Source organism: Solea solea, chromosome 14 (assembly GCF_958295425.1).
Source record: "Solea solea chromosome 14, fSolSol10.1, whole genome shotgun sequence".
Classification (NCBI taxonomy): domain Eukaryota; kingdom Metazoa; phylum Chordata; class Actinopteri; order Pleuronectiformes; family Soleidae; genus Solea; species Solea solea.
In genome coordinates, this window is record NC_081147.1 from 442775 (window position 1) to 455156 (window position 12382).

The following is a 12382-nucleotide window of genomic DNA, read 5'->3' on the forward strand; positions in this document are numbered from 1 at the left end:
ATCATCATCATCATCATGTTCTTCATCATCATCATCATATTCTTCATCATCATCATGTTCTTCATCTTCATCATCATATTCTTCATCATCACCATCATCATCATCATCATGTTCTTCATCATCACCATCATCATCATCATCATGTTCTTCTTCATCATCATCATCATGTTCATCATTATGTTCTTCATCATCATCATCATCATGTTCATCATCATCATCATCATCATGTTCTTCATCATCACCATCATGTTCTTCTTCATCATCATCATCATGTTCTTTATCATCATCATCATCATGTTCTTCATCATCACCATCATCATCATCATCATCATCATCATGTTCTTCTTCATCATCACCATCATCATGTTCTTCTTCATCATCATCATCATCATCATGTTCTTTATCATCATCATCATCATCATGTTCTTCATCATCACCATCATCATCATCATCATCATCATGTTCTTCTTCAGACATTTCCCTGGTAGTTGTTGGAGATTAACCCACGTGTTTAGGATAGTTAAGTAGTTATAACTGATCTACAGTTCAGCACGCTGGTTACTGTGCTAGTGGAAACACTAGTTAACTGTGGAAACACTAGTTAACTGAGGCGAGGCGGTGGAAACACAGCCCTGCAGTTTTCAAAATAAAAGTCTCACTCTATGTTCCTCCACACTAAAACACCAGCCTGCAAATTTCAAAATACAAGTGTTGCTCCATGATTTGTTGGTTTTTCATGTGGACGTCTGTCGTTACCATAGCGACAGCGATGTGTTCCTGTTCTCTTTCTTCTTCTTCACTTCTGAAAGTCTGTTTTCATTTTTTATCACAAATGTGTCAAAATAAAACCAGTTTTATTTCTCTCTTTTTAACAAAGAGAAAAAACTCTTTTTTTCTCTTTGTTTCCAGTTTTGTTTTTTCCTGTTATTGACGGAAATAAAGAAACTAAAGCAGGAACCATAAATACCCTCAGACAGACACACACACACACACACACACACACACACACACCCCTCAGCTTTCAGATGCAAACGAAGCAGACATATGGAGAGGAGGTCTCTCTCTCTCTCTCTCTCTCTCTCTCTCTCTCTCTCCTAAAGATTCAGATTGTATGACAGATCACGTCCAGCCCCTCTCCTCACCCCCTCACCCTCTCACCCTCTCACCCCCTCCACAACAACAGCTTCATTAGTCTGAATGAAGAGTTTTCACAGCTTTGTTGAGTCAAGTCTGTCGTTACAAACACACTCACACACTCACACACTCACACACACACTCACACACACTCACACACTGATGATGATGATGATGATGATGATGATGGTGTTGCTGAGTAACTGTTTAAATCTAAAGATTAAAGTTTAACTTCAACTTCAGAAAGTTTGTCTTATTCCTGTTTGTTATTCACAGAAATATGAATGTTTCATAACAAAATCATTCAAACTCCTCCCCCTCCTCCTCCTCCTCCTCTTCCTCAACCTTTCTGTGACTTTTTGGACGTCACAGTATATTAAGGCGTCTAAAATGTATACAACGACACAGACAGACAGACAGACAGATTTCAGTGGCTAATCAAATTTCAGCTGTGGCCACTCCCCTGACTCCGCCTACAATCTGCTGATGTTTCCCGTGACAGAAAAGTCCCACGTTTATGTTTCACACCTGAACGTCTCATTAAAGACATGAAAAAAAACTTTATTTAAAAATCAACTTATTTTAAATGAACATTAGCGTCTCTGTTAGCAGAATGATGTCCCCTGGGACTGCGGGGACGTGTCCTCAGACGTGACGGTCGGTGGACGACTGCTGCACGTCCTGGTCCTCGTCCATCACGTCTGTCCCTGCACACAAACCCCAGGCTGTGTGAGTGTGTGTGTGTGTGTGCTCACAGTCGCCTCCTTGTTGTTCAGGAAGGTTTTAATGTAATGGAACGTCGTCGTGAATCAGACGCCGCCGCTCCACCGCGGCCTCCGCCTCCATCAATCTCCTGCTGCATTCTGGGAGCAGCAGCAGCTTCCTTTTCACTTGTCTGCGTGTGTTTGCTCAGCGTCGTAATTTACCTCCGCTTTACTTCACATTAACGTTCACATTAACGTTCACAAAGGAAGCAGACGTTTATCTGCCGCCCAGCGTCGCCACGGCAACCACTCCACAATGATGATGAGGATGAAGATGAGCGTCCGAAAAAAACATGAAGGAACCCTGATGATGCAAACGTCTGAGTGACACCTGATCGTCAGTGTCTCAGTTGTGTCTCTGTTGTGTCTCAGTTGTGTCTCAGTTGTGTCTCAGTTGTGTTTCTGTTGTGTCTCAGTTGTGTCTCTGTTGTGTCTCAGTTGTGTCTCAGTTGTGTCTCAGTTGTGTTTCTGTTGTGTCTCAGTTGTGTCTCTGTTGTGTCTCAGTTGTGTCTCAGTTGTGTCTCAGTTGTGTTTCTGTTGTGTCTCAGTTGTGTCTCTGTTGTGTCTCTGTTGTGTGTCAGTTGTGTCTCTGTTGTGTCTCTGTTGTGTTTCAGTTGTGTCTCAGTTGTGTCTCTGTTGTGTCTCAGTTGTGTCTCTGTTGTGTCTCAGTTGTGTCTCAGTTGTGTCTCTGTTGTGTCTCAGTTGTGTCTCAGTTGTGTCTCAGTTGTGTTTCTGTTGTGTCTCAGTTGTGTCTCTGTTGTGTCTCTGTTGTGTCTCAGTTGTGTCTCTGTTGTGTCTCTGTTGTGTTTCAGTTGTGTCTCAGTTGTGTCTCAGTTGTGTCTCTGTTGTGTCTCAGTTGTGTTTCAGTTGTGTCTCAGTTGTGTCTCAGGTGTGTCTCAGTTGTGTCTCTGTTGTGTCTCAGTTGTGTTTCTGTTGTGTCTCAGTTGTGTCTCAGTTGTGTCTCAGTTGTGTCTCTGTTGTGTCTCAGTTGTGTTTCAGTTGTGTCTCAGTTGTGTCTCAGTTGTGTCACAGTTGTGTCTCAGTTGTGTTTCAGTTGTGTCTCAGTTGTGTCACAGTTGTGTCTCCGTTGTGTCTCAGTTGTGTTTCAGTTGTGTCTCAGTTGTGTCACAGTTGTGTCTCAGTTGTGTTTCAGTTGTGTCTCTGTTGTGTCTCAGTTGTGTTTCAGTTGTGTTTAAGTTGTGTCTCAGTTGTGTCTCAGTTGTGTCACAGTTGTGTCTCAGTTGTGTCACAGTTGTGTCTCAGTTGTGTTTCAGTTGTGTCTCAGTTGTGTCACAGTTGTGTCTCTGTTGTGTCTCAGTTGTGTTTCAGTTGTGTCACAGTTGTGTCTCCGTTGTGTCACAGTTGTGTCTCAGTTGTGTCACAGGATTAAAACTGTTGTTAATCTGAGTGTGAGCAGATTAAACTTTTTCTCTCCGTGTTTTTGTTTCCTGTGTTTGGTGGAGAGTCCTCAGCGTCTTTCTCTTCTCTTTAAGGCCGGAGGTCGCTGTGTGTGTGTGTGTGTGTGTGTGTGTGTGGTGTGTGTGTGTGTGTGTGTGTGTGATTTTCTCACGTGTTTCACTTCATTGAAATTCAATCACATCTCGTGTCGCTGAGACTTAATCCTGTCAGAGCTTCGCCCCGGACAGACCTCTCACTCTGCTTTTTATTCTGCCTTTTCTTCTTTTATTCCTGACCCCCCCCCCCACACACACACACACACACACACACACCACACACACACACATCACACACACACACACACACACCACACACACACACACACACACACACACATAAACAGTGCTACACGAGCACTCTTCACTCATTTGAAGTCAGTTTGTTGTTTTCAAAAACACAAACGCTGACAGACGACAAAACTGCATCATGATATTTAAAACACCAGAGGACAGACAGACAGTCTGAGGACAGACAGACAGACATGAAGACAAGTATCTCAGTCTACCAGAAGATGACTTGTATCTCTGAGGTGATCTTACGATGAACTGAAGCTCACACACTTTTAAAACTTTAGACCAAAAACAGAAAGACATACTATACTATGACTTTTTTGTCTCATTTTGGACGACATACTATACTATGACTTTTTTGTCTCATTTTGGACGACATACTATACTATGACTTTTTTGTCTCATTTTGGACGACATACTATACTATGACATTTTTGAATGATTTTGGACGACATACTATACTATGACTTTTTTGTCTCATTTTGGACAACACACTATACTATGACTTTTTTGTCTCATTTTGGACGACATACTATACTATGACTTTTTTGAGTGATTTTGGACGACATACTATACTATGACTTTTTTGAGTGATTTTGGACGACATACTATACTATGACTTTTTTGAGTGATTTTGGACGACATACTATACTATGACTTTTTTGAGTGATTTTGGACGACATACTATACTATGACTTTTTTGTCTCATTTTGGACGACATACTATACTATGACTTTTTTGTCTCATTTTGGACGACATACTATACTATGACTTTTTTGAGTGATTTTGGACGACATACTATACTATGACTTTTTTGAGTGATTTTGGACGACATACTATACTATGACTTTTTTGTCTCATTTTGGACGACATACTATACTATGACTTTTTTGTCTCATTTTGGACGACATACTATACTATGACTTTTTTGTCTCATTTTGGACGACATACTATATTATGACTTTTTTGAGTGATTTTGGACGACATACTATACTATGACTTTTTTGAGTGATTTTGGACGACATACATACTATGACATTTTTGAGTGATTTTGGACGACATACTATACTATGACTTTTTTGAGTGAGTTTGGACGACATACTATACTATGACTTTTTTGAGTGAGTTTGGACGACATACTATACTATGACTTTTTTGTCTCATTTTGGACGACATACTATACCATGAGTTTTTTGTGTGATTTTGGACGACATACTATATTATGACTTTTTTGAGTGATTTTGGACGACATACTATACTATGACTTTTTTGAGTGATTTTGGACGACATACATACTATGACATTTTTGAGTGATTTTGGACGACATACTATACTATGACATTTTTGTGTGATTTTGGACCACATACTATACTACGACGTTGTTGTCTCATTTTGGACGACATACTATACTATGACTTTTTTGAGTGAGTTTGGACGACATACTATACTATGACTTTTTTGAGTGATTTTGGACGACATACTATACTATGACTTTTTTGAGTGAGTTTGGACGACATACTATACTATGACTTTTTTGAGTGATTTTGGACCACATACTATACTACGACGTTGTTGTCTCATTTTGGACGACATACTATACTATGACTTTTTTGAGTGAGTTTGGACGACATACTATACTATGACTTTTTTGAGTGATTTTGGACGACATACTATACTATGACTTTTTTGAGTGATTTTGGACGACATACTATACTATGACTTTTTTGAGTGAGTTTGGACGACATACTATACTATGACTTTTTTGAGTGAGTTTGGACGACATACTATACTATGACTTTTTTGTCTCATTTTGGACGACATACTATACCATGAGTTTTTTGTGTGATTTTGGACGACATACATACTATGACATTTTTGAGTGATTTTGGACGACATACTATATTATGACTTTTTTGAGTGATTTTGGACGACATACTATACTATGACTTTTTTGAGTGATTTTGGACGACATACATACTATGACATTTTTGAGTGATTTTGGACGACATACTATACTATGACTTTTTTGAGTGAGTTTGGACGACATACTATACTATGACTTTTTTGAGTGAGTTTGGACGACATACTATACTATGACTTTTTTGTCTCATTTTGGACGACATACTATACCATGAGTTTTTTGTGTGATTTTGGACGACATACTATATTATGACTTTTTTGAGTGATTTTGGACGACATACTATACTATGACTTTTTTGAGTGATTTTGGACGACATACATACTATGACATTTTTGAGTGATTTTGGACGACATACTATACTATGACATTTTTGTGTGATTTTGGACCACATACTATACTACGACGTTGTTGTCTCATTTTGGACGACATACTATACTATGACTTTTTTGAGTGAGTTTGGACGACATACTATACTATGACTTTTTTGAGTGATTTTGGACGACATACTATACTATGACTTTTTTGAGTGAGTTTGGACGACATACTATACTATGACTTTTTTGAGTGATTTTGGACCACATACTATACTATGACTTTTTTGACTGATTTTGGACGACATACTATACTATGACTTTTTTGAGTGAGTTTGGACGACATACTATACTATGACTTTTTTGAGTGATTTTGGACGACATACTATACTATGACTTTTTTGAGTGATTTTGGACGACATACTATACTATGACTTTTTTGAGTGAGTTTGGACGACATACTATACTATGACTTTTTTGTCTCATTTTGGACGACATACTATACCATGAGTTTTTTGTGTGATTTTGGACGACATACTATACTAGGTCTTTTTTGTCAAATTTTGTATAGTCATGTTAAAATCACTGATTTTCTCTTTGAGGTTTGGTGTGGGAGAGTGAGTGGTTTACAAAGTCACTCTAACAGTGAGATAAAACAGCAGGGGGCGCTCACAGCACAGTCAGTACCTCATACAAAGACTCTTTTGTCCTCTGCTCATCATAGCCAATAAAATCACAGCTGTCAGAGTCTCCACCCTTTTATATCTTTAAACGTCCCAAAGTGAAGAGAAACAACAACCTCTCTCCACCTTCATCATCGTTGTCCAATAGATGTGTGTCACAATTCCCTTGACCTTTGACCCTCAGGTGATTACAGTTCAGTCAGGTGTTGGAGGTGGTGAGGCGTTCAGAGACAGCGTGTTTTTTCTGCTCTCACATTATGAACAGATCAAGTTTCTGAGGAGACGCTTTGTCGCCTGAACAGACACACACACGCGCACACACGCACACACGTACGACATTCATCATACATGACTTGAGGGGACATTGCATTGACTTACATTCATTTTCTGGAGACTTAATCTAACCTTAACCACAATTACTACTGGCCTAATCCTAACCCTAACCTCAACCTAACCTTAAAACATGTCTTCCCCTTAAAATGTAGTCATTTACATTGTGGGGACTTGATTTTTGTCCCCACAAGGAAACAAGTCCCCATAATGTGAGTGTGTGTGAACAGGTTTATGTCCCCACAACATTAGTAATACGTGGGCACACACACACACACACACAAACACAATCACACACAGACACTTTTGGAGCTGAGTTTCATCGTCTTCGGCCCAACCAGGACCAGAACTACGACCAGGACTGAAGATTGTAGATAGCAAGATTTTCAGACTTGTTGCAGCGCCCCCCTGAGGTCTGTGGAGGCCCTGCATGAGCCTGACCACAGGTGATCTGTGAGCATGTTTTAGTGTTTTTGAGACACATTTGAATGGTTTTGAGACACGTTTTAGTGGTTTTGAGACACATTTGAATGGTTTTGAGACACGTTTTAGTGGTTTTGAGACACGTTTTAATGGTTTTAAGACATATTTTAATGGTTTTAAAACATGTTTTAGTGGTTTTGAGACAAGTTTTGGTGGTTTTAAGACACGTTTTAGTGGTTTTGAGACACATTTTAGTGGTTTTGAGACACGTTTTAGTGATTTTGAGACACGTAGTGGTTTTGAGAATTGTGTTGGTGGTTTTGAGACAAGTTTGTGCAGTTTGTGCAGTTTTAGTGGTTTTAGCAGCAGCAGTGTTTGTGCTTTTGTTGCTGCTGAAGAACATTTGAATGAGAAAGAGTGAGCACAGAGAGAGAGAGGGAGAGAGGGAGAGAGGGAGAGGGAGCAGCAGCACAAAAGGCCGTGGATGTGAATGAGTGAATGATGTGAATGATGTGAATGTGCAGCAGAGTCAGATCAGCAGAGGCGTGAAAAGAAGAGCACAAAGGAACAATTCACCTTATAATCGCTTTGATATATTATACATGCCTCAAGACTCTAAACATTGTGTAATTATTTATAAATGACCGACCCCCCCCCCCGGCCCCCCCCTCTCTGCAGGTCTCTGCTCCTGCTGAAAACTGAATCAATGGCAGAGTGAATGGGGAAATGGTCGGGCTGTCTCATAAAGATGTCGTTAGAAAACACTTAAAGAAACTGAAGACGAGTTCACGCAAACAAAGAGGAAGAAACACGGCACGTAAGAGAAAAATGTGTTGACCCCAGAGCTCAGGGTCATTTTACTGCACACACACACACACACACACACACACTCAGAGACCCAAGACCCTAAAACCAGGTCTTAACCCACAGAAATGTATTTAAAATTTAAAAATGTGAGGATCAGACGAGATGTTTGGTCCTCACAAAGCACAAATACAAGAACACACACACACACACACACAAGTTCTGTTTAATAATAAAAACTTTAATCTGCTCGGGATTATTTTCAACTTTTTTTATTTTTATAAAATATCAGAGCGTTTTTTTTCATCTTTGACAAAAAAAAAAGTTTAAACAAAAAATCGCAAACTTTCAAAATAAAATATATTTAAAAATGTGTTGTTTTTGGACGCAAACCTACATATTTAACAATAATAAATGTTTAAAAGGAAAATAAAAGTGTCTTTGTTTCAAAGTAAACGATTCTGTGACGTCAGAGCAACAGTAAAGGCACAGTTCCAGATTGTTGTTGTACTTTAAATAAACTTTATTGATAAAAACGGAATCTTTTTATCAATAAAGTTTACGTTTGTTTGCTTTTTTGTCTGAGCTGAAGTGAAGGATGATGGGAGATTTAAATAATTCTCCTGCTGCTCGTTTGTGTTTGTTGTTCATGCAGGATGGATGGATGAAATGATGGATGAATGGATGAATGAATGGATGGAGGGATGAGGGAGGGTGGAGGAAGGATGGATGAATCCTCCGGAGCGTGTCTCCGCCCGGCGGGGGGGCGGGGCCTCCTACTGACTCTTCTTCTTTTCTTATTTTTATCTTCTTCTTTTTTTTGGTTTTAAAGTCTGAAAGTAAAGTGGGCGTGGTCTGAGAGGAACGGTGGGGATGCGGGTGCGGGTCTGTGCGTGTCGTTCGCGTGGCCGGTGGCCGCGCTCTGATTGGCTGGCGCTGATCAGCGGCACGCTTCTCAAACACCGCAGGCGTCATTATGTTAATGAGCAGCTCCCGCGGCACGGGGCAGACCTGCCGCTCCATTCACGAGGGGGGAGGAGGGGGAGGGGGGTGAGGAGCAGGGGGCCGGTCATTGTGCCTCTCCCGGTATATAAGCGGACTGAGGCCGGTCGTGTGCCAGGCTCAGCGGCTCACACGAGCTGATCCAAAGCGCGTAAAGACGCACAGAAGGACGCGTGCCAAACTCCTGCTCCAGACTCCTGCTCCAAACTTGTCCTCACTCTCAGCCTCTGCAGGTAAAGTTCATCCTCTCATCCTCAGCTGCACATGACTCTGCACGCGCTGCTTCGTGCACAGGTGCTCACGCGCTCTCTCTCTCTCCTCAGAACCATGGACTCCGTCTTCTCCGACATTGACAGCAACAGCTGCGACTTTTTCCCGCTCACGGATGACGAGGATTCCCGCAGCTGCGGCAGCGGCAGCAGCAGCAGCGGCAGAAGCGGCAGCTGCGCGTCCCCGCAGCCCGAGCAGCAGCATCATCATCATCACCATCATCATCCTCAGCAGCAGAAGAAGCGGCGCCGCGGCCGCGGCACCGCGCCGGTGGTGAAGAAGAACCGGAGAATCAAGGCCAACGACCGCGAGCGGAACCGCATGCACAACCTGAACGACGCGCTGGACGATCTGCGCGGGGTTCTGCCCGCGTTCCCCGACGAAACCAAACTCACCAAGATCGAGACGCTGCGCTTTGCGCACAACTACATCTGGGCGCTGTCGGAAACGATCCGCATCGCGGACCTGCAGACGGGCAAGAGCGGGGAGGGCCCCCTGCTGCTGGGGCCCGGGGTCCAGGGCCTCCGCAGCGGGGCCCCGAGCCCCGGCAGCGACGCCTGCTCCTGGAGCTCCAGCGGCTCCTCGTCCTCCTCCTCCCCGGACTACTGCGCCTCCAGCCCGGGCAGCCCCGCCGCGACGCACGAGGACCGCGGCGGATTCCTGTCGCAGGAGGCGCTGTTCGGCTTCCGTAGCTTCGTGACGGGAATCTACTGAAGAAGAAGATGATGATGATGATGATGAAGAAGAAGAGGAAAAGTCCCAGAGCAGAGACACAGATGATGAAGGACTGATGACGTCATCATGAACATGAATCACACTTTGCCTTAAAGATCATTTTTATTCTCCTCACTTTTGTCTCTGACGGATTTTAAATGAGAAATAACTTAAGTTTTTTAGTTCCATTATTTCTAATTATTATTATTATTATTATTATTATTATTGTTGTTGTTGTTTTTTCTCCAAAAACCTTTGCACTTTTTTCCCCTCCCTGTTCACCCTCTCATGTGTTCACCCTCTCATCCTGTGACAGGGTGAGGTGAAGAGTTAATTTTATAATTAGTGCTTGTATTCGCAGCAGAACTGAGCGTGAAATCGTTTCAACAAAAGACTCAAAGAAACTCATTCATTATGTATTCTGACCCCGCCCCCTCACCCACACACCCCGCCCCCTCCCCACTCTAGATTATTGATGCTTTTTTTAATTTATTTCGTTGGTTTATTTGTGTCACGTGATGAAGATGATGAAGATGAAGATGTTTGTATTTTGTACATAAACAGATTTTTATTCTATTTACTCGGGATTATTTTTTTTTTTTTGCTTTTTCTACAAAATAAAGTTTTAACGTTTCTATAAAAAAAACTGAATCTGTTTGAATCTTTGAGTTCTGACGCCGCCGATGACGTCACCGCGTCCATGTTAATAAGTTAACGGCTCGTTCACAGCAGCTGTCACTCAAACATTTAATGTTAATAATTATAATAAATAAAAGAACATGAAACACTGATTATAACAACAATAACAGTCACGTGCTCTACAATAACAAGATGATTTATATTTATTTACTAAATAAAAGAGTAAATGAGATTTAAAATATTAAACTAACATGAGATTAAACTGTTATGTTTATATTTATTGTAAAGTAGGAACAGGTGGTGTGTGTGTGTGTGTGTGTGTGTGTGTGGAGCACACACACACACACACACACAGATCAGATTCTTTGTGCACGAGGACGAGCAACGCCACAAACTTGTCTTTTAATATTATAAATATATTATATTATTATTATTATTATTATTATAATGATGTTTTCTGTTGTTGGGGGCGGGGCTGTGGGCTACACACACACACACACACACAAACACATTCATGTCGTCTCTGCGGGAACGCGGTGAACGCGCGCGCCCGACACTGACTGAGGTTCATTGTTGATGTGCGCGGGGCCGTGCGCTAATTGAACGAGATTAACGGCCGCGTGCACCTGCGCACCACGAGACTTTTAATAAGATTCACACACACACACACGCGCGCGCACACACATACACACGCACGCGCACACAGCAGGATGATTTTCATACTTCTGAATTTCATACTTCTGAAAAAATGATTTATTATTGTCTGGACCTCACGTTGCCGGGCAACACAAGGTTCAGTGAACTCTGTTTTTTGTTTGTGGGCGGGCCTTAAAAAGCTGCCTGCTGATTGGTTACAGAGTTTGTCAGATTATAAACGTGAGATACTTACGATTATTTTATTGGATGTCAACGAGGAACGTGTGTGTGTGTGTGTGTGTGTGTGTGTGTGTACTCACTGTGAATCTTCTTCTCTGATCATCACATATTGATCAGGCTGTCGCCCCCTGCTGTCTGTGTCTGTGCAGTAAAACAGGGAGGAGAGACAAATATTGATTAGAACACACACACACACACACTCGGGGGGGCGGGGCTTCAGGAAGTTGACCCCTCAGCAGGTCGTTATTGTTACATTAACTACAGTTAATGGACGACAGATGGAAGAAGACGCCAATAAAAAACACAGATGACGCAGTGCCGGCCCGAGCCACACGGGGTCACTGTGCACGACGATGACTGACACAAAGGTCACGCTATAATGTTACTACATACGTGTCAAAGTTAACGTACGTGTCTAAGTTTACGTATGTGTCAAAGTTAACGTACGTGTCTAAGTTTACGTATGTGTCAAAGTTAACGTACGTGCCAAAGTTAACGTACGTGTAAAAGTTAACATACATATAAAAAGTTAACGTACGTGTCAAAGTTAACGTACGTGCCAAAGTTAACGTACGTGTAAAAGTTAACATACATATAAAAAGTTAACGTACGTGTAAAAGTTAACATACATATAAAAAGTTAACGTACATATAAAAGTTAACGTAGATATAAAAAATTAACGTAGATATAAAAAGTTAACGTAGATATAAAAAGTTAACGTACGTGTCAAAGTTAACTGTTTCTGTTAAAACTCTTGTCATAC

General features: G+C 41.5%; 1 protein-coding gene across 1 annotated transcript; it reads left to right on the plus strand.

The window, feature by feature from the left end:
- The first annotated feature begins 9207 nt into the window (after positions 1 to 9207).
- neurog1 (neurogenin 1) lies at positions 9208 to 10750 on the plus strand. Its single transcript, XM_058650111.1, has 2 exons — positions 9208 to 9353; positions 9444 to 10750. The coding sequence occupies exon 2, from the start codon at positions 9448 to 9450 to the stop codon at positions 10102 to 10104; it is 657 nt and encodes a 218-aa protein (XP_058506094.1). The 5' UTR covers positions 9208 to 9353; positions 9444 to 9447; the 3' UTR covers positions 10105 to 10750.
- The last annotated feature ends 1632 nt before the right edge of the window (positions 10751 to 12382 follow it).